The sequence below is a fragment of the Ochotona curzoniae genome, unplaced genomic scaffold (assembly GCF_017591425.1).
Source record: "Ochotona curzoniae isolate NIBS_2020 unplaced genomic scaffold, NIBS_Ocur_1.0 contig_64, whole genome shotgun sequence".
In the NCBI taxonomy this organism is placed as follows: domain Eukaryota; kingdom Metazoa; phylum Chordata; class Mammalia; order Lagomorpha; family Ochotonidae; genus Ochotona; species Ochotona curzoniae.
The window spans coordinates 8977479-9000353 of record NW_024466502.1 but is presented as its reverse complement, the minus strand read 5'-3'; the positions used below and the strand labels follow the sequence as shown (position 1 = coordinate 9000353).

Genomic DNA, 22875 nt, shown 5'->3' with positions numbered 1-22875 from the left:
CATCCTGTCAGACTAGAGATTTAAATAAAAACGAATCTGCATCTTAAAGTAGATTATGTTCTTTAAATTTGCTTGAATTTTCTTTATCTTTCACAAAGTGTGTGTGTGTATAGTTTGTTTTATGACACAGTTTAATAGGCACAGAGGTGTCCCCTCTTTCTCTCCAAGTTCCCTCCCCTCCCCCCTGACTTCCCCTCCAGTTACAATGGGTGTCTTTTGTGAACTTTCGTCAAGTCCATGGTGCTGCCACTGAAGTGTCTCCATAAATTTACTTGAATTTATTTGAAAAGGTTTGCTGCTGTTTACATTGTAATATTATTATGTCCTATGCCAGAAAAAGGCTGTAATATCAAAGAATTATATAAGTTCAAGATGTTTATTTTTTAAAAAAAACACCTAAATTGTTCATCAATTCCTCATTTATAATAGAGTTCTTTAACTTTTATGTAGTACTTGCTCTTTGACATAACATAATTATAATATTAGTATGTATTTGTTGATTGGACTGCATTCTCAATCCAAACAATTTGGATCTTTACTGTAGAAAATATGAATTGTTTATTTTGTATGGGATTGCTTTTGTGCTTCTATTATTATAGTCTTCTCATTGGAGCTAATAGCCTACTGGTTATAATAATAAGCAACTTAATAGTATAGTTGATGTTAATGTTTGGTACATTGGGTGCTATTAAATAGCATTTAAGTGTAGCAACATGTGTTTTATTGGGTCATGAATATACACATTTGGTGAATATAGAATCATAATTTTACTTCCTAAGGCATACATTAATTAAGAAATAAAACATGCCCTGGAGTGTTGTCTTAAAACTATAATATAGCTAGTATATTTTACTGATTTTTTTTTTATTGGTATCCTGCAGTGTGCTCTGGGCATAGGGGACCACATGCTCAGACTTAGATTAGTTGTAAATGGTGCAGCACTTTCCTTTTGTCCATTTTCAACAAAGTTCTGTTTCATTTTAGAACTTGAGATTTTGTTCTCTAGCTTTCTAGCAGTGTTTCTTTTATAAATGACTTGAATTTATCATTTCAGTACATACTATAAATTTTCATCTCTTAATTTGGCCTTCTAATTAAATGTTTAATTATATCTTTTTTCTTAAATTTCTTGTATTTTCCTTTTAAAAGTACTTGCTTTTGTATGTAAACAGAGTGAGGGGTTCACCTTCTATACTTGTATTTACTCCCAACATGCCTGCAAAACAGCTGGGTACCCCCAAATCAGGAGTTGGGAACTCAAAGTGTGTATCTAGTGCATGTGGAAGGGGCTCAGGTACTTGAGGCAGCCCCAGACTCAATAGCAGGAAGAGAGTTGAATGGTCAGGTGGGACTTGCACTGACACTGTGATGTGGGATATGGGTGTCCCAGGAAGCAGCTGAATCTGCTTGGCTGTTATACCTGTCCCTCCTCTTTCTATTGAAGTACCTGAGTGAGTAATAAAAGACCTTCACTTCTGTATTGTTCACTGAAATGTTCAAAAGGTGCTAGAAGTATTGCTTTGAATGTTGGGCTAAATGTGAATTTTTATCTAGGTGGCAAAATAGTCTCATTCAATTAGCAATTACAATTAATTTATAAAACTTCCTTGTCCTGAACTATATGTTTATGTTTCAAAGAGGCTATACATTTTCCTCACTGTAATTTATCAGATTTGACATAATGTCCTTACTTTTAACATAACGTCCTTATTTAGGAAATACTACATTCCATTTAAATTCCTTGTGATTTTTGGAATCATAGGCATTCAGACATTCAGCTTTCCCAATGTGATGACAGCGATTTGGGCAGTAATTCTTAGTCATGTTTGGCATGTCCTCTTCTAACTTGACTTATTTCTGTGCACAGGATTGTGGATAATATGCCTGTAACATGGTGTTATGATGTGGAAGATGGTCAGAGATTCTGTAATCCTGGATTTCCTATTGGCTGTTACATTACAGATAAAGGCCATGCAAAAGATGCCTGTGTTATTAATGTAAGTTTGTAATGAACTCTGAGCCACCTTTTCAAATAGTTTTTGGTAGACTTTAGTTCTGTCTAGGCAAAAATGTACTCTGAATGAGTACATTTTAGATGTTTTGGAGTATAATATTTAGATAAACAAGATTAATTGGCAGAGTTAACTCCAGATTTAAAGTATTTCAGATTCAGTTCAGCATTTACTGAGGGTTTCTGTTGTGTTCTAAGAGCTTTGTTGTAACTCTTAAAATTTAGATTTCATACGTCCTACTTGTATATTAGATGTATAAATGTAGTTAGTAGAGGGTCAGAAAAACCTCATTGAAAGTTGCATGAAATTTATGGCACAAGTTTGGTAACATGCTTTGTTTAAATTCCTATATTTGAAAATGCCTTTAATACATTGAAGATATTAATGTAGAAAATACAGTTATGTGGACACTAAAATAAAGAAACATCTTGTGTGATTAAATCAATTAGATTTAATCTCTTGTTGGGTCTGAACTGACAGACCTGATTATATTGGTTAGTGCTTTTGTGAGAGTTGACCAAAGACAATTGAATCATGTAGGCTGTTGGTTTATTCCAAAGTTATGAACTTCCTTGGAAGAAAATATTTAAATGTATCAAGTATAGCATGTTCATAACAATATTTAAAGTTGTCACTTTTGCTAATAGTGAAAATTCAATTTATGTTCTTTTTCAACAAATGTTAATTGTAATTGATGTAAAAATTGAGACTTGAAGAAGCACAATTTGTATCTTTCTCAGTTCATCTTTTACTTTTAAAGAACCTAAGCTTAATATTTAATATTTTAATGGGGAAGTATTAAAATTCTATCCAAGTTTAAATTTTATTATAGCTCATTTTAAATCTTATTTTGACTTTGTAGCCATTTTTCTGCCTTTAACTTTAAGCTCTGTTCCACAGTCAGAATTCCATGAAAGAGATACATTTTACATCTTCAACCATGTTGACATCAAAATATACTATCATGTTGTTGAAACTGGATCCATGGGAGCAAGATTAGTGGCTGCTAAGCTTGAACCAAAAAGGTAACTCAAGTAGATAAAAAGGAAATAAATTTAGTGAAATTTGGGCCAAAACATTAAGCGTTTTGATCCCAATTTATTTGTTCCTTTATCATTATTCTGGCGCTTGGAGGTTACTTTTAGTAAACCTTCTTTTGCATGATTTGTTACTGCGTTAAGAGACGTTCAGAGGAACCACACAGATAATTGTTTTCCTGTCCTGGTAGTCCCTTAAGCCAAGATGGCCTTTGCGTTTCCTTTGACAGGATCCCCTGTTGTCAGTAGGGCTGGTGCAGGTGAGTGCTCGGCGTTGTGTGGCCCTCTTCTAAGGTGAGAGCGTTGCCTCTGGTCAAAGGCGCTGAGCGCTGTGACTTCTTGGCCTCTGTGCAGTGCTACATGCCAGTACATGCCATTGGAAAAGTACTACTTGTAGAGTTCCTGCTTGTGCTAGCATGAAAGTAGGTATTACTTATTGTTGAGATCCTTTTTTAATTGTTTTTCCATGGCGTTTCCTGCCATTGAATTAGCAATGCCATAGTAATGTATTGCTAGTTAATTTAAAGCCCCTCATTGGTTTTTCTTTTTGTAACTTAAAAAAAGAGCATAAGTATATATTCATCAAGTATAGTGCTTTCAGAAGTTTATAATTTTGAGCAGTTATTCTGTGCATGTACTTAAAACTGAGCCTATTATTTACATGAAATTAATAGTTGTACTGTTAAATGACACGATTAATTTCACCTTTGTCGCATTGTGAAATATGTTCAAAATCTCTAACCTTTATTTTGCAAAATTGTTTTACACTGTACTTTATCAGCATCTTTCCAAAATGTTTCTTCCCTCAGCTTCAAACATACACATATAGATAAGCCAGACTGCTCTGGACCCCCCATGGATATAAGTAACAAAGCTTCTGGGGAGATCAAAATTGCCTATACTTACTCTATCAGCTTCCAGGTGAGTTTGTTTTTATCTTTGGTATGACTCAGAAATTAATTTTAAATTTGTACTACTTAGCCTAATGATTAAATTTACCAAATTAGATGCACTTTTAATGTATTAGTTTTTAGAAGTGTTTGTCATCCAGGAAGCCATTGGGTTACTCCTTAAATCTTAGGGACAGATGTTTAGCCTAGCAGTTAAGACTTTGACTTGGTCATTGTATCCCGAATTCAGAGTGTGTCGTTGACACCCAGTTTCAGCTCCTGATTTAAGCTTCCTGCTTAATGTGACCCTGGAAATAAGTGGTGGTGGCTCAAGTAGTTGGGTTCCTGCTACCCATGTTCTAACATCTGCCTGCCACAACCATCACCATCACGGGCACCAGAAGGGCGAGTGTGAGCTCCCTCTGCCTGACTTTCTTACTCTGCCCTTCTCTACCACTCCCAGACCCCTGGCCCACACCATCTTGATCTCAGTCTTGAAAATAAATTTTTCATGAGAAGATATAGGAAATTGGAGAGTTGAATCTGATTTGTATTAAAATTGCGTATAAGACAAAGATGGAACTAGGCTCAGAAGAGAGTGTGAAAATGTTAAAGATACGTGCAGAAGCATTTGGGAAAACAGAACCATTTTTAATCTGAGGTTGGGATTTAGTCACTGCTTCAGTGTAGAGTTTCCAGTAGTTATATTTTCTTTGGAAATTGAAGGGAATGTTTTCATCAGTGGTGAAGTTTCTTAAGAGTATCGTAAAGGCTTTTTGTGAAAATGTTAGGTAATACTCTGCCTGTTTTTCAAAACCTGTTTAGGCAAGCTAACAGAATTATGACATTTACTGCCCCTATATAGTGTTTAGTTTTGCAAACCCAGCAGCATTTATACGTTGGTGTTGAGAACGCCATATAAGAAAGGTTTGCCAGATAGTGTGAGTGGATTTTGACTTTGTGATTTGTTTAGCTGTCTCATAAAGAATACATTATTCCGTTCAGTTATCTTCTTAGGAAATTCAATGCAGCTTTAGATTTTGACATAGAAAATAAACCCTTACTAGTGATTTAAAGCAAGGCTTTTAAAAACATAGGATGTAGTTATTAGTAGGAGTGCTTATGTTTTTTGTCTGTTTACAACATCCTTGAGTAAACCTGTAACTCCGTGTCCCATATCTAACCAAAGTGAGGAGAATTAGAAGTTGTAGTTGATAATTACATGGAAGGACAAACTGAATGGGAATTTTTGATTCTTAGTATGCTTTGTCAGTAGATGCTTGAAGAGTTTTTTCCTTTTTCCCGTCTAGGAAGATAAAAATATCAGATGGGCATCTAGATGGGACTATATTCTGGAGTCCATGCCTCATACCCACATTCAGTGGTTTAGGTAAGAGCATGCAGCTGGTCTGCTTTGGGCTTTTTTTCCCTTTGAATGTTTCATTTACTCTTAATCTTTAGTCCGGATTTGAGTTCCAGTCATGGCGCTAAGTCATGGGTTGTAAGTATCAGGCCATTCAATTTCTGTTTCTTTATGTAGAAATTCCTACCTCATAAGATTCTTAGCCCATGTGAATGTTCCGAGGACTGAAGTGAATGATCAAAGCATTTGCGAACAAGTTTATTTGGTGTGAACAGCGTTCAGTAAACAGCTGCTGCTATTGAAAGTACTTGTCAGTATTCTCTTCTCAAAGCCTAGTCATGATGTTATCATTCCTTCCTAGTGTGCTAGCCACCTCTGTTGATACTAATTCACTGAGTAAACTCCTGGAGGGTGCAGGCCAGTCTTTGTAGAGGCTTTGTGGCATGGTCTAAGGATGGACTGTAGACCAGAAAGTTCTGCACAGACTGCTGTGTTTTAAGTTTATGAAGTTGTGTATTTACTAGAATGAAACATGGAAGACCACACTTTGTGGAACTTACTGGATAAATTCTAAGTAGTTTTGGTTTTGATTGTAATTAATACTGCTTTAATGTTAATAGATAGTTTAATTTTTTTAAACTGACATGCTTTTTCCCACAGCATCATGAACTCCCTGGTCATTGTCCTCTTCTTATCTGGAATGGTAGCTATGATCATGTTACGGACACTTCACAAAGATATTGCCAGATATAATCAAATGGATTCTACGGTGAGTGGAAACATTTTAACTAACTGATGCTTGGTCTGCCAAATACAACTTTTATTGTTTCTTTTGAAAAAAAATTGAAATAGCAACTTTAGAATCTGCTTTTTAAGGTATTCTTTTTAAAAGTTTCCTTGAATTCACATTTGCAAATGAGAAAATGGAATATAGGAATTGCTCTTCCTAGAAATGGTTACCAGTCCGTTCTAGGCTGCCTGTTCTGGGGTCGCCCGTGTTGAAGGACTTGGCGAGTGGACAGCTCCTGCTCTGTCCCTCCCCACCGGCGCCAACCCATCAGAGCTTCCATTTCCAACACCCACTGATTTGTACAATGCCAAGCTGAGTGAAGTGACTCTAGCAAGTTTTATCTATGTGTATGTTTAATTTTTTCATTAAATTTTTTTTAAAAGATTTATTTATTTATTGGAAAGTCAGATATAAAGAGAGGAGGAGAGACAGAGAGGAAGATCTTCCGTCCGATGATTGACTCCCCAAGTGAGCGCAGCAGCCAATGCTATGCCGATCCAAAGCCAGGAGCCAGGAACTTCCTCCAGGTCTCCCACACGGGTGCAGGGTCCCAAAGCTTTGGGCTGTCCTCAACTGCTTTCCCGGGCCACAAGCAGGGAGCTGGATGGGAAGTGGAGCTGCTGGGATTAGAACTGGTGCCCATATGGGACCCCAGTGCGTTCAAGGCGAGGTCTTAGCTGCTAGACCACGCCGCCGGGCCCAATTTTTTCATTAAATTTCACTCTTACTATTTCAACCTTTTTGGTGTATTCAGAGTAATTTAACGTCAGCTGCATTTAGTTTCAAACATTTTAAGTTGTACCATATTACATATTTTATACCTTTTAATTTCATGGCAACGTAAATTTTCCACAAGAATCACAGAGATTTGTAATGAGTGTAAAAGAACTGTGTCTTTTTTCTTTCTTTCTTTAGCTTTCCTCCACTCCTTTTCTGTTCTGTTCTGATTGAAAAGAACATGTTATGGCTTATAAACTTTTGATATTTCCAATCTACATCCTCTTTTCTGTGAATTTTATTGATTGTATTTTTTAAATCTATTTTATTAACACATTCTCAGACTACTTTGTTCAGAACTGGCTGTTCCAGATAACTCCTGTTGGAGTCTTGTGTACAGCTGCTCTACGGAGTACAGGCCCAAGCAACCCAGGTTGCCTTCTGCTCGCATTCCTCTGCTGCCTCGCTCCCCTTCCCAGGCAGTTGAAGTGAAGGTGTTCAGATCTACGTCAAAGCCTTTCCTTCCTGAGGCTCCCATGTTGCTTCGGAGAAACAACAGGTTTCCCAGACACTACATGTTACTTCCCAGGGCTCAGTTGCAGTAACATAACCACCTTCCTGTCCTCAGCTGAGGCAGGTGACCTGCTCTGGTCTTCCCGCAAGTGTGTGCAGAGCTAGCTCCCTTTGCTGCGGCAGCTCAGTTGCAGTGTGACCTTCCCACTGTGATCTTTCTGACCATCCCACCGAACATTATGTCCTCTCTCTCCACACACATACACTAAGTGTTTTACTTTGTTGTCTGTCTTCCCAATGAGAGCATACACCCAGGAAAGCATGGCACTCCCTGCGTTATCTCTGATGTTACACAGTGCTGAGGATATGATTGGCTCTCAGTAAATCGATAATGAATGAATACATAAACCAGTATTATTTGATATGCAAGTTATTGGTGCAGTGCTGGACTCAGGACAGGGAATAAGTGTGCAGGGACTAACTACACGGCTGCAGTCCCTGAAAAAGTGGTCCAAAGCCAGAGCAGGAACCAGAATACAGGTACAGGAGATTGAGATTCTCCCACAGGTCCATGCCTACAGCCCCCCTTTAACAGTTGGAAGACTGCAGTCCTTGAGTCAGAGCCTCCCTCCTTGCTGAGTAAGCCTGGATTTTAGAAAGGAATCACAATGGTTCTGGGGTAGTGAGTGCCTCTGGTTCTGGGCAGAATTGAGTGGACATCCTGTGAAAAGTGTCTCAGAGTCCCTCCTGTTCAAGATGAATAAAATATGAGCTGGTAAACAATTTATACATATTTACAATAAACAACATATTTAGATTCCCTAAAATTTCAAGAAGTGAAACTGTAAATTATACAATGTAAAATATATGAAAAAAGAAATTTTCAGAACCGTTGAAAGACAAGAAATCATAACATAAAGAAAATACAGTGAATCTCAAGCAAGGTAAGTTTTCTAAAAATCCACATTTACATCAGTTGTAGCAAAACCGTAACACACCAGAAAAAAAGAGACGATCTTTTTTTTTTAATTGATTACATTACATTATGTGACACAGTTTTTTATAGGTATTGGGATTCCCCCCACCCCTCACCAAACCCCCCCTCCATGGTGTATTCCTCCACCTTGTTGCATTACCACAATTCAAATTCAGTTGAGATTCTTTCATTGCAAGCATCTACCAAGTATAAAGTCCAGCATCTTATTGTCCAGATAAGTTCAACGGTTTCTTGGGGAGACTGTCTCTGGTCTGAAGGTAGAGCTAACAGAGTATCATCCCGATCAATTAAAAGCCCCGACATTACATCAGTAACAATTTATAACATTATGGAATTAGTTGACATGGTATTGAGTAACCAGTATGTTAAAAGAGAAAAAAAAAAAAGAATACAAGTTCTGAACCACATCCTGTGTCTTCTACATTGACATTTCAATTATTAGTTTATATACAACTGGGTTCTATACACCTTAAAATGGCTATAGATTACTATTCAGCTGTCTCATGTCTATTTTAATTTTAGTATTTAGCAGTTTATAGCGTTGAAGCATGATTTTGCAGAACCTGGCTGTTTTTCAGGTAGTCTAACTCTAACAAGACATATGTCAGCAGTTTAGGTGAACAGTTTTAGGAGGGGTGTGCAGAGAAATCCTCAATATGCTAGTGAGGAGTAACTAATCTTTGTGTCCCACTCAGTGACCGTTTCCTGCCTGTTTCTAAGCTTTCCTTGTTATTCTCTATCTATTCTAGGGGGTTTTTTGTTTGTTTGTTTGTTTATTTGTTTGTTTGTTAGTTTTGAGGGGTTTCCAGAGCGATCCTGATGGTCATTGCCAGTGAGGGTGGGGACCTACAGTCAGAACCAGGCAAGGACCAGAGAAAACTCCTCTCCCTAGTTCTGAAGGGAGTTTTCTGTTCTTCTGTTTCTGCGGACCGCTCAGTGCTCCTGTTTGTTGTTCCGATGACCTTGGATCCTGCAAGGCAGGATTTGGGCTTCTTCCATCCCATGTGGTAGATCCAAATGGGGGTGGGGGCTTCAGAGTTCTCAGCCTCCGAAGGCATTCCTGTTCCTCGTGGTCTCCTTGGCAGTTGGATATAGTCCTCGGTGCTCGTACTGATAGTCTTTGGTGAGGATCTGGAAGTCTTCAGGGTTGGGATACAAGCCTCTTTCTGCCCGCCTGCTCCACTCTGGGGTCCCCCTCTGCTCTGTGCATGTGACCTCCTGTTAAGTGGTTGTTAGGATCACTCCTGATTCCCCCCATATGCCTTTGTGGTTTTTCTATTGTCTAATGCTGATTCGAGTCTGTTGTCTGTGAGTTACAAGAGAAGATCTTAGAATGAGCGTGGGGCAACACTGAGCAAAGGAAGCAGGCAAAGAAAAACAGTTGGTGCCAGCGGAGGCTCAAAGACACAGCATGTGTCAGTTCATGAGAAATGAACTACTGCAGGATGTCTACAGGAGGAGGCTGTTTTTCAGACAGAAGTTAGGGTTACTTCTTTATATGAGCAGAAACAGTTGATCTTCTCTTTAGATCTTCTCTTTAGATTTTAGCAGGAAGTCAATAAGTAGAACTAACACTAAAAGGGAATTTAGAAGGATGGATGAAGTGCCAAGTAAACATTTTCTGTATATAATGGTAAGTCTGGATTTGGAAATTAATAAAGATATGTCAATAGAAAAAAATGGATTGCTAATGAATTATATTGGGATAAAGTTGTGATCATCTAGAAAATAATTCATGTAGATTCCAAATTCATTCCTTAGATATAAGTAATGATTCAGATTAAATAAATCTGTAAAATACTGACAACACATGGGAAATTACATTTAAATCTTAGAGACGGACAAAAGCTGTAAAAGAAATAGTTGGTTTGTACTGTTTAAAGAAATCTAAATAGCAAAAAGTGTTAGAAAGTAAAATATATATATCAAAAGGGGAAAGTAAAAACATTTAAAAATCTGTCATGAAGAGTTAACTTCTTAGTAAATAAACCCTAAAATCATTAAGAAAATAATTAATACCAGTAAAATTACAACAGAAGACTAAATCAATGAACAACCCATTGCTAAAATGAAAACACCAAATTACCACCCATTCATATTAACCCTGAATGTAAATGGCTTAAACTCATCAATCAAAAGTCATAGATTAGTAGACTGGATGAAAAAATAAAACCCATCTACTTGTTGCCTACAGAAGACATATCTTGCCAACAAAAATCAGCAGAAACTGTATGTCACGGTTTTGATTTTTGCTTTTTTTGTTTCATCTCTTCGAAACACTTTCTCATTAAGTTCTTCAGTGACTCATGGATAGTACAGTAGCATCATTTTCTTCCAAGAAGGTTCTTGATTTGGTTTTTTTTTTTCATTTTTTTCAGCAGCACTTTGGTCATTCAGTAGCATGTTATTTAACTTCATGGAATTGTAAATTTCTTTTTTTCTTCCTCTTGCTGATTTTGTTTTGTGGCTTTTCCATTTAAGGGAATGTATAGTAACTGTGTATTGGAGACTATCATATCCAAATGTGAGGATACAATGCAGTATGCATCTCTACTTCCAGATCAAAGATGCACTCCCAATGAAAGTGTTCAATATATCTTAACAATACAATGCTGGACTCTGCCATTGTTCATAGCTGCAAAGATGGACATATGATTGCTTATGAAGAACTATACTATAGTAATAATTTATGGGAACTCACTGAAGAGGAAATTGGGGAGGGAGTAAGGGCAATCCTAGGACCTATGGAACTGTATCATAAAGTAATAATAAGACGTAAAAGGAAAAAAAAATCAATAACCTAGTAAGAAATAGAGCAAGGTACATGAAGAGAGAGTCCCTAGGAAAGAAAAGACAGATAGTTTTGTTTTTAAAGATCTGTTTTTCTTGGAATGACAAATCTGCAGAGAAACAGAGACAAAGATCTTCCATCTGCTTGTTTACTCCCAAGGGGTTGCAACAGCCAGAGCTGAGCTGATCCAAAGCTAGGAGTTAAGAGCCTCTTCTGGGTCTCTCATTTGGGTGCAGGGTCCTAAGGCTTTGGGCCATCCTCTACTGCTTTCCCAGACCACAAGCTAGTTTGGAAGTGGAGCAGCTGGGACATGAACCTGTGCCCATATGGCATCACAGCACTTGAAGAAGGAGGATTAGCCAGTCAAACCATTGCACTTGGCCCCCAAATGGTTCTTAAGGCTATAAAAAGCTGTGATACCATTCTTAATAAGAGAAATGCAGATTAAAATATAATGTGGGAGTGTTAGTTCATTTGACACATTGGTGGAAACGTACATGCTCGGTAAGATCCTATGCTGGGGGTGGAGGACATGACTGTGGAGATTCATAGTGAATGAGGATATAGAACCATTTTGGCAAAAAGTTAGTTTGCATTATGAATGATTTGACCTGACAGTTCTGTCCCTAGCTGGAAATTAACTTGGATACTAAGGATTTTACTATTGTTAGTTTTTACTTTAAAACAGTATTTTTTTGCTTAAAAATAGCAAAAGATTATAGTATTCATCAATAGGGAGCTGTTTTTATAAATTACAGAATATCTGTATCATGTAATACTGTGTTCTGCTAAAAAGGATGTAGAGAGGTGGGATTTTGACCCAGGAGTTGAATCTAGTTGAGGCACCTGCAAACCATCTCAGAATGCCTGGGATCAAGTCCCAACACTGTTCTCAATGTCAGCTTCCTGCTAATATGCACCCTGGAAAGCAGCGGGTCCAAGTGGTGGGTCCCCACCACTCACTTGGGAGATCTAGATTGAGGTTTTGGCTCCTGGCTTCAGCCTGGACCAGCCTCAGGCAGGAAAGGTATTTTAAAAAGAACCAGTGGACGGGAGTCCCGTTGTATCTCTATCTGACTCTCAAATGATTTTTTTAAAGATTTATTTATTTTTATTACAAAGACAGATATACAGAGAGCTGGAGAGATAGAGAGGAAGATCTTCCGCCTGATGATTCACTCCCCAAGTGAGCGCAGCAGCCGGTAGTATGCTGATCCGAAGCCAAGAGCAAGGAACTTCCTCCAGGTCTCCCTCACAGGTACAGGATACTAAGGCTTTGGGCTGTCCTCAACTGCTTTCCCAGGCCACAGGCAGGGAGCTGGATGGGAAGTAGAGCTGCCGGGATTAGAACTGGTGCCCATATGGGATCCTGGCTCATTCAAGGCGAGGACTTTAGCTGTTAGGCCACACCACCGTGCCCAAATAGTTTTTTTTTAATGAAGGAGTTCTATGTGTGCAGAGTAAAAGGACATTTCTGATTTTGTTAGACAAAAAAAACCCCAAGGTATGATAAGATATGTAATATACTACCATTCTTGTTTTTAAAAAATAAGAACAATGTTTATTAAATAAGAATAATCAGAATTATTGCCTCATCTATTGCCCTGCCCTCTCCTCTTTTGAGGTAGGTATTCCACAGAGGCAGGAAGACCAGTGTCCTGATCACCCCCATATGGTCAGCTCCCATTCAGTCTGGTTTGATCTGTGGAATCCCACCATACCCCCGTATTGTTTATGGTAGTACCAGATATAACTTATCAAGTCTGCTTGGAATCCATGTATTGTCATTACAGTTCAGCTTATACATGCCTTATGAATGACTACGTACAGTGTAATTCCCAAGTGATGAAGTTTTTTGTACTAGGGGTAGGAAATATTTTTAATTTTACTACTTAGACATATAAGTATCCATGTTTTGAATTCCAGGAAAACTATATACAAGCAGTATATTAGCAGCAGGATTGTTTGCTACTTGTAAAGTAGGAGTTTGGGAATTGGGAGGAGGGGTACAGATGGACCCAGAGGTATTGTTAGGCCGGGAACTGCAGAAGTGAGTAGGGCCACATCCTGAAGGACTTGTAAGCTGCACAGTTTGGTCATTAAGAAGTTGTAAAATTTGGGGCCCACCGCGATGGCCTAGCGGCTAATGTCTTCACCTTGAACATGCCAGGATCCCATATGGTTGCCGGTTCTAATCCTGGCAGTCCTGCTTCCCATCCAGCTCCCTGCTTGTGGCCTGGGAAAGCAGTTGAGGACAGCCCGAAGCCTTGGAACCTTGCACTCGCATTGGAGATCTGGGATAAGTTCCTGGCTCCTGGCCTCAGATCGGCCGAGAGACCAGTTTTTAAAGCTATTATGCAGTTCTCAAGACAGAATGGTGGCAGCAAGGAGGCAAGGAAGGGGCCAGATACAGAGGATTTATTGGGAGGTGGGTGATGCTGATGGACTGTTGGCTCTGATACGTGTAGAGGATGAAAGTCAATTGACCCCAGGTTCCTGATCCAAACCGTTGGGCAGTTAAAAGGATTCCTGTTACATTGTGTGCTGAACAGTGAATGAGCCAAAGGCAGAAACAGACCAGCTTTTCTGTTGCTGAAGTAACAAGGTAACATGTATGTGATGGCTTGAACCTGTAGGGCCAGTGGGGATCTTGTGGATATATTTTGGTGGTAGGTCTTTAGGGCTTATTAAAGGGTTTTATTTAAGGCGTGAAAAAAAAATAGAAAGCTTTAAGAATTGGAAGACTGAGAACTGTGAAGATGGAGGAGCTGTAGAAAGTGGAATTAGGCAGGGAAAATCATAGCGTTGTAGGTAGTTGTGTGTAAGATGCCTGTGGTTGACTCAGTATTTGTATATATATATCTGGAGATGAAGGCTATGGTTTGAGCTACACAAACTTGCTAATATGCCTACACCAAGTTCGCTGTATTAGCCAGTTAACTGTCAGAGCACATACTATATGTTTTTGGAGATTAATAAGTATGCATTGAGGAGTGGCACTGTTGCATAGCAGGTAAAACTGTCACCAGTGACACTAGCTTCCTTTCTGGGCACCAGTTTGGGTCGCTCCTCTTCATTTCTGATCCAGCTTACTGCTAATGTGCCTGGGAAAATAGTGGAAGATAGACTAGGACCTTGGGTCCCAGCGCTCAGCTGGGAGATCTAGAAGAACTGGCTTCTGGCTTTGGACTGCCCTAGCTCCAGCCGTTGAAGGCAGTCCAGGAGCGAGCCAGCAGATGGATGATATTCTAGTCTGTCTGTCTCTTTCTCTTTTTGTAACTCTACTTTCAAGTAAATAGATCTTTAAAGAAAAAAAAGCAAGTTATAAAGTGAAAGGAAAAGAGCATGATTAAAAATTACCAAATTGCATCACAAAGCTTGATTAAAAGTAGCACTGGGTAGGAGTCAGAATGCCTTTGTTAAATTTCTCAATAACTATTTATAGACATGATTCACAATGTTCTTTAAAAGAATCAAGAAAACCATACAAAATCCATAAGTGTAAAGCTATATTCCTCAAAAATTATGATTGATATTAACACAAATTAGAAGTTTAAAGAATTTTTCTGTGTAATAGCATATTTAGCAGTTGAATAAATGATTTGGTTGTCTTGGTGATACCTTATGACAGCTGAATGAATTTCATTCCCTTGCAGGAGGATGCCCAGGAGGAATTTGGCTGGAAGCTGGTTCATGGTGATATATTCCGTCCCCCAAGAAAAGGCATGCTACTGTCGGTCTTTTTAGGATCAGGGACACAGATTTTAATTATGACTTTTGTGACTCTATGTAAGTAATAGTGAATATTTTAGATAATACTTTTTATAAATAGATACTTGAAACTAGTTCTACTTGGTAAGATAACCAGGCTACTTGGTTTCTCAAAGGCTCTTGGAAGCTGTGTGCTTTGACTCTTTAGTGACTTGGGGACAGGTTTGCAGTGCCCAGAGCTGATGTGGGGTGCCTCCCCTCGATTCTGTAAGGAGCTAACTTGTTGCAGTAGCACTGGGCTGGAGCTGAGCAGCGCTTCAATGGGTGTGGATCCGACAGCCCAGTCACTCACCCAGCCTCCCCAGAAGGGAGGTCTTGTGGAGAGGTAAAGCTGCCACTTTGCTCTACTGGCATCCCATATAAATATATATATAATTGGTTTGAGTTCCAGCTGCTCCACTTCTAACTCAGCTCCTTGTTTATTGCCTGGGAAAAGCAGCAGAGGATGGCACAAGTACTGGGGGTCCTGCCACACACGGGAGACCCAGAGAAAGCTCTTGGCTCCTAGCTTCTACCTGCCCGATCCCCACCCATTGCCATCATCTGGTGAATGGCCAGCAGATGGAAGATCTCTCTCTCTCTCACGTAAACAAACAAATAAATAGAAAAAAATTTTTTCATGAAGTTCTAGAGAGCCTAAGATAGGAAATGTAAAGATGCATTCTACATCAGTCCTCAAGTATGAACTATGCTTAAGGAGAGTTGGTTCCTGAGACCTGGAAGGAATAAGAGGGGGCATCACAGCTTGGATTGTGGTCATCTTCCTAAACTCTGCTGCTGATCATGGCTTTGGGTGCCAGTCAGAAGGTGTGCATGTTTGGTCATGCGTGTAGTCTGCCACACACACATGAGGGGTGTACACACATGAGGAGTAACATTGTTGATTTTCTTGCCAAAATGATTGATACACTTCTCTGTAATACCTTACTAGCGTTAGACATCTGAGCATGTTATAACTACAGAGCCCCAGCTTAAAGCTGGTCACCTCTAAGAATATAAAATGGCATTTTTATTCTTGTTAGTAGGAGAGTAAAGAGTAAACCGAGCTAACCAGCTCAATAAAGGTGGGTACCAAAGTTTACCAAGTTATTTACCATGTGCGTAGGTAATTTGTTTTAACAAACTAATGGACCTGTGATATCTCTTCCTCCCTGTTTAGCTCTTTGGTTAGATTCCTTCTTATTTCTTAGGTTTGAATGTTTTAAGAAATTGTTTTCACCCTCAGAGGATCAAGTATGAAATGAAAGTAGAGTATTTCATAGTGGGAATATTTTGTTCATGTTGATTTACAGACTGTTCAAATCTCAGAAGAGCTGTAAACACTCTGAAATCAGTCTCTCCTTGGCATGGGGTGCCGGGGGCTCAGAGACCCTGACCAGAGTGGAGTTCCTTGGCATGGGGTGCCGGGGGCTCAGAGACCCTGACCAGAGTGGAGTTCCTTGGCATGGGGTGCCGGGGGCTCAGAGACCCTGACCAGAGTGGAGTTTGACTCATGAGTGATTGCTTGCGTTTAGTACACCAAGGATTACTAAGATTTTGTGTAAAGTTCTTTTCAGAACAGAGGAGAGAGTAAGGGCACCCATAACTCCTAATGACTTGCTTTTTCAGTTTTTGCTTGCCTGGGATTTTTGTCTCCTGCCAACCGAGGAGCACTGATGACGTGTGCTGTAGTGCTGTGGGTGCTGCTGGGAACTCCTGCAGGCTACGTTGCCGCCAGATTCTACAAATGTAAGTAGGAGGTGTGCGGTGGGGTCAAGCCTGCGGCAGCAGGACTAGGACTACCCAGACAATGTGCAGTACAGGTGTCTCTAGGTCACAAATTAAGATGTTTTTTAGTCAAAAATATAATTTAAAAAATGAAAAAGAAAAAGATGTTTTTTAAAATCAAAGATATTCTTAGGTTCCCAGTTTCATTTCTGACTTTTGAACTGGGAACAGAGACTTTTATTTTTTAACTCTGTACTTCACTTTTAGGTTTTTCTGATTTGTTTTACTTTGTTTTTTTCTTAAGTAGAGAAAAAGCAAATTATAGAGGGGCAAAAACTATTTTAAGCCAATTAGGGCCCAGCACAGTAGCCTAGTAGCTAAGGTCCTTGCCTTGCATGCTGGGATCCTGTATGGGATTCATGTCCGGGTTGCTCCACTTCCCGTCCAGCTCCCTGCTTGTGGGCTGGGAAAGCAGCTGAGGATAGCCTAAGGCCTTGGGACCCTGCACTTGTGAGGGAGACCAGGGAGAAGCTCCTGGCTCCTGGCTTTTGAATTGGCGCAGCTCAGCTGTTGTGACCATTTGGAGAGTGAACCAGTCTCCTTCTCTCTGTAAATATGACTTTCCAGTAAAAATAAATTTCTTAAGCCAGTTTTTTCTGTCAGATATATAGGCCTTCTGATGTGCCATGTCTCTCGTCCACGCCCCACAGACGCCCTGTGGTGGAGGAGTGTCGGGGGTCAGCCCTGCTACAGAACGACCCAGGGTTCTGGTAGGAGAACCAGTCTGCAGTGAGCCACAGACTGCTGGGAGAGCGCAGTGGGCTCTTCTCACCCAGTCCTGTCGATAACGCTGCTTAGGGCTCATGGAGTTCACCAAGCCCAAATTTAATTTCACCAGTGTCTACTGTCGTTGTAAATGCAGCGTGTGCATATGCACAGTTATATGTGCATACATGATTTTATTAGTGCTTATCTCATCTTTTAGATTAAATACAGTTTAGAAAGAACTATCTAAATGAGTTTGTTCTGCTGTTGACCTTAGATTGTAGTGACACAGAGCTCCCAAGAGTGGGACGTGGCAGAGGTGGCAGTGTGCTGCCGTGTGTCCAGGGCTGGCACAGAGTTGGCAAAGAGTAGACTTCAGAGTACAGATGTTTTTGATTGGCTTTAAAGAAAAGTCTGCATTTACCTCACTTTTTTTGTTTCTTCTGTAGCCTTTGGAGGTGAAAAATGGAAAACAAACGTCTTATTGACATCATTTCTTTGTCCTGGGTAAGCAGCATACATTTTGAATAAATTTTGAATAATTTACTGTAGTCATAGTTAAATCCCCAAATTTTCAATCTCTTGAGGTTTTTTTCCTCTCTGTAAATATGTAAAAAATGAATTTAACTTTTGAAAGGGGATGTAAAGTCAGTGTTTAGTGAGCATTTGCCAAATGACTTTTGCTCGTCCTATTTGGCAAATAACTCATTTATGAATGAGAAATCTTACTCTCTTTGTTCAAAATATTCCTCAGTCTGTAGTGGTCAGACTTGCACATAAGGATGAATTTAAAGCTTTTGACCTAATCACAGGAAAGGTTCTTTACCCGAAGTTAGTAAAACCAGGCATATATTTTTAGAATTTTTATTAAAAATATTGCCACTGGGCCCAGTGCAGTAGCCTTGTGGCTAAAGTCCTTACCTTACATGCACAGGGATCCCATATGGGTGCTGGCTTGCATATTGACTGTCCCACCCACATCCAGCTCCCTGCCTGTGGCCTGGGAAAGCAGTGCAGAATGACCCAACATCTTGGGACTCTGCGCCCTTGTGGGAGATCCAGAAGAGGTACCGGCTCCTGGCTCTGGATCGAGCTCAGCTCCAGCTATTGTGGCCATTTGGGGTTGAGCCAGTGGATGGAAGCTATTTTCTTCTGTCTCTCCTCTCTGTAAAATTTGTCTTTCCAGTAAAAATAAAACATACATGTATATATATGTATGTATGTATGTATGTATTGCCACTTCGGGGCATGTGGGATAAGCTGGCACTCAAGGAGCCTACAGTCCTTATTGGATTTAAGGCTCTGCTCTTAGTCCTTCATTTGTAGGGCACCTGGGCAGTAGCTGATGATGGCCCAAGTGCATGACCTCCTGACATCAGCCTGGACCAGCCCTGACTGTTGTAAACAGCAGCATTAACACTTTCCAGAGATAGTAAAGTGGGGACAATATACTGAAAATAAACAGCTACAAATCAAAACAGAACAAAAAACTGTCTGAAAGATAAACTCAAATGTCTGTTATGAACTTGCCTTCTCCCCGACTCACCACATGACTGGTGGGCATGAACTGACCCATAGCAGGGCAGCAGTAGTAAAGCCAAAGTTAAAATCTAGAAGCTAGGACTGTTGCATTTGCAAGACAGAAGCAAAGCCCTAGCTGCTAGCCTTTTCGCAGGTTTGCAGTATTGTCTGCAAATGCTCGCTCCATTGAAGACCCACACCTGCCTAGCCATTCCTGCTCCAGCAAATTGTTCCGCTTTTCTCAAGTTTTTTCCCTCAAGAAGCGCAAGTGCCCCTCCTGGGCCAGCATTGTGACATCGAGGTTACAGCCACTCTCTGCAGTGCCACTATCATGTATGCAGGCAGGTTTGTGGCCTGGGGAAAGTAGCAACAGGTGGCTCAATTAGTTGGGCTGCTGCCACTCGTGAGGGGACACTTGCAGCTCCTGACCTCTGGCTTCTGCCTGCAGCAGTGCTGGCCATTGTGGACAGCTGGGGAGTAACCCAACAGGCGGAAGATCTCTGTCCTTCCTTCCGTCTCTGTAATCTGACTTCAGAATTGAATAGTCCCCTCCTAGCCAAGACAGGCTCCTGTGAGTTTCTTGGGAATCTTGCCTTTGAGACACACTCGCTTCTTCCCTCAATATCTCTTTTCCATATGTTCTGTTGATGTGGTTCTTCTCTTATTGCTGCAAATATGCTTATGTCTCCCAGATCCTAAAAAGAAATTCCAATGAGCATCTTCCCTTTTACTCTTATTTTTTGTTCCATTCCCAACAAAATGTCTTGGGAAAATAGCTTTTTTACACACCCTTATTCTGTTGTTGTTTTTTTTTTTTCATCATATATTTACTGCCTAAATCCCTATAAATTTGGAGTGTAAGCCCATCTAAATATCTGTTTTGGGGGGTCTAGCGTGATGGCTCAGTTGATTAATCCTCCCACGAGACACTCACCCTTACTCATCACTTAGTTGTTTAGAGTAATGGTAGTTGTGGAGTTGGCAACGGGACACCACAGGTTAAACTGCCACTTGCGATGCTAGTCTCTCGTATTTGGGCAAAGATTACATTCTGGCTGCTCTGTTTTTGATTACTGCTAACATGGCTGGAAAAAGAGAAAAAGGTGGTCCAAATACTATGGCCTCGACAATCCATGTGGGGACTTAGATGGGAGCTCCAAAACTTCAGCTTGGGCTTGGTCCAGCCTTGGCCATTGCAGCCATTTGACAAATAAGCCAGCAGATGGAACTTTTCTCTGTCTCTGTCACTCTCCCTTTCAAATAAGTAGTACAATAAATCTTTAAAAAGAAAGAAATGGGGCCCAGCGCGATGGCGCAGTGGTTAAGGTCCTCGCCTTGCACGCCCGGGATCCCATTTGGGCGCCGGTTCTAAACCCAGCAGCCCCACTTCCCATCCAGCTCCCTGCCTGTGGCCCAGGAAAGCAGTGGTGGACGGCCCAAAGCTTTGGGACCCTGCACCTGTGTGGGAGACCCGGGAGAGGCTCCTGGCTTCAGATCGCCATAGCATCGGCCGTTGCACTCACTTGGGGAGTGGATCATCAGATGGAAGATCTTCCTCTCTTTATATCCGCCTTTCCAATAAAAATTTTTAAAAATCTTTGAAAAAAAAAGAAAGAAAGAAATGGTCTCAGCATTGTGACACAGTGGGTTAAGCCACCCACCAGCTATACCACCATCCCTTGTCAAGGTGCCAGTTTGAGTTCTGGATGTTTTACTTTCTATCCACCTTCCTGCCTGGGGAGACAGAGGAACATGACCCTGTTTCTTGAGACCAGAGTGGGGTTACTGGCTCCTGGCTTCAGCCTGCTCCATACCTGACTGTTGTAGCTGTAAAAGAATGAAACAGGAGGTGGAAGATCTCCTCTTCCTCTCTCCCTTTCCCTCTGTCTCTGTTCTTTTCTCTGTTTTTCTGCCTTTCAAATAAATAAGTCTTAAAAAGTTAACACCAGGAAAACACACAGTCTCATTTTTCCCTTACATGTGGGTTGGCAGTGTTTTAGCAGATTAAGCCACTGTTTGGTACACCTTCGTCTATTCTGTGTCGCAGTTCCAGAATTGGATCCAGTTTCCTGCTATCATGCACCCTAAGAGGCAGTAGATGACAATTCAAACAGTTAGGTGTCTGCCACCCATGTGGGATATCTTGGTGGAATTCCTGTTGTGTGGTTTCGGCCTGGCTTAGCCCCACCCCCTAAAGACAGTTGGGGAGTGAACCAACAATGGAAGAGCTCTTTCTTTGTAACACAACTTTAAAATAAAAACAAATAAACATCTAAGAACAAAAACAACCTAAGTGGCATAATGGTTAAGTTGTGGTTCGTAACACCCAAGTGCCATTTCAAAGTGCCTGGGTTTAAATTGAGGCAGCGTACTATCTGTTAGCAGCTTGCTGCTGATGTTCACTGCGTGAGGAATTGGGGATGGCCTAAGTGACTAGGTCCATGTCTCTCAACGTGGAGACCCTGACTGGCGTTTGGCAGGCATCTGGAAGGTAGACGAGATTTTTTTACTGTCTCTGCCTGTCATATACATCCATGCATGCTAGATGTACGAGGCCTGCCTGTAGGGTGAGAATCTGGGAGAGTACTGGGGCTCAGAGACTTCCTTCCCATGTCAGGTGCTGCTTGCCAGATGTTATCTCTGTCCGAATACTGTCGGAGAGAGGGAAGTGGGGAAGAGGTATGAGCAGGGAGCTGAGGGGCAAGGGAGATGGGGCTGCTTGGGATTGTGCCGACGGAACACATCGAATCTGTTTCCATGTTAATTCTTAAAAAGTAATAGAGACTTTCTTAAAAGATAGAATAGTAAAAAATAAGCATTTTTCAAATGGGAGGCTGGATATAAAAGTTGCTTGTATTATTATAGCCATGTTTTTAAGAGGGCAGAAGACTGAAAGTACACACAATTCTTGTGTTTGGGTTTAAAAAAAAAAAACCACAAACAGGAAGAACAGGATATTTAAAAGGCATCAGTAGTCTGACTCTAAATAACTCACATACTGACTTTGCAAAAGGTGTGTGTCTAAGTGAGAGAGGAGGTCAGACTTGCGCAGTCAGCCAGCACCAGGTGCTCCACGCGCTTGTCACTAGAGACAGGAGCTCTGACAGCAAGTGTGGCCAGTCTGTGAGGAAGTGACCTTCATTGGCTGCTGGTGGGATTGTGGGTGGGATGGATCCCATCAGAGGAGCAATGTTGCAGTTTCTGGTCACGTTTTAAGTTCACATTCCCTTCAATGGTGCCCTTCTATTTTCTTTGTATGTACAGTCAAGTACCCTAATCCAAAATATAGGAACCAGAAGTATTTGAGACTTCAGAGTGCTTTGAATTTTGAAATATTTTTATAGATGTTACCTGTTGAGTCCCTCTAAAATACAAAGTCCGCAAATGCTCTAAAATCTGAAGTAAGCCTCCAGAAAGCCTGGCAGTGCTCACAAACCTTCCAGTCTTGGAGCGTTTGGGGTTTTACATTTTCAGGTTAAGGATACACAGTCTGTATTCTGAAGCACAAAAGTTGCCCTGTTATTTCTTTTTTGCTCCCAGCTCTGTTTTGACATGTCTTTTGTGTCCTTCAGGATTGTATTTGCCGACTTCTTCATCATGAATCTGATTCTCTGGGGAGAAGGGTCATCAGCAGCCATTCCCTTTGGAACGCTGGTCGCGATCTTGGCCCTCTGGTTCTGCATATCTGTGCCACTGACTTTCATTGGGGCATACTTTGGCTTCAAAAAGAATGTAAGTTTATAGGTGGCAACATTCTCCAAAAAACTCAGCTGTGGAAATAAGCATCTGCTCCTTAAAGATGTCATGAAATTGTCTAAAAAATGTGAACTTGCCCTGTAGGATCTTGGATTCATGAAAAATTCTTTAAAATGTGTGTGTGCGTCTGTATTTCTCCCTCAAGATTTATGAGAGAAGGAGAGACAGGATGATCTTCTGTCCACTGGTTCACTCCCCAGATGGCCATGACGGCCAGGGTTGAGCCGATCTGAAGCCAGGAACCA

The 22875-nt window shown here is 40.7% G+C and overlaps 1 protein-coding gene across 1 annotated transcript in view; it reads left to right on the top strand.

Moving 5' to 3' along the window:
* Window positions 1-22875, top strand: part of TM9SF2 (transmembrane 9 superfamily member 2) — a 57013-nt gene that overhangs the window by 24000 nt on the left and 10138 nt on the right. Inside the window, exons 5-13 of the mRNA XM_040991177.1 lie at window positions 1868-1997; window positions 2913-3037; window positions 3859-3970; window positions 5250-5329; window positions 5963-6071; window positions 14767-14899; window positions 16490-16609; window positions 17803-17860; window positions 22447-22606. Coding sequence (XP_040847111.1) covers window positions 1868-1997; window positions 2913-3037; window positions 3859-3970; window positions 5250-5329; window positions 5963-6071; window positions 14767-14899; window positions 16490-16609; window positions 17803-17860; window positions 22447-22606 — 1027 coding nt within the window. The remainder of the gene's footprint in view (window positions 1-1867; window positions 1998-2912; window positions 3038-3858; window positions 3971-5249; window positions 5330-5962; window positions 6072-14766; window positions 14900-16489; window positions 16610-17802; window positions 17861-22446; window positions 22607-22875) is intronic.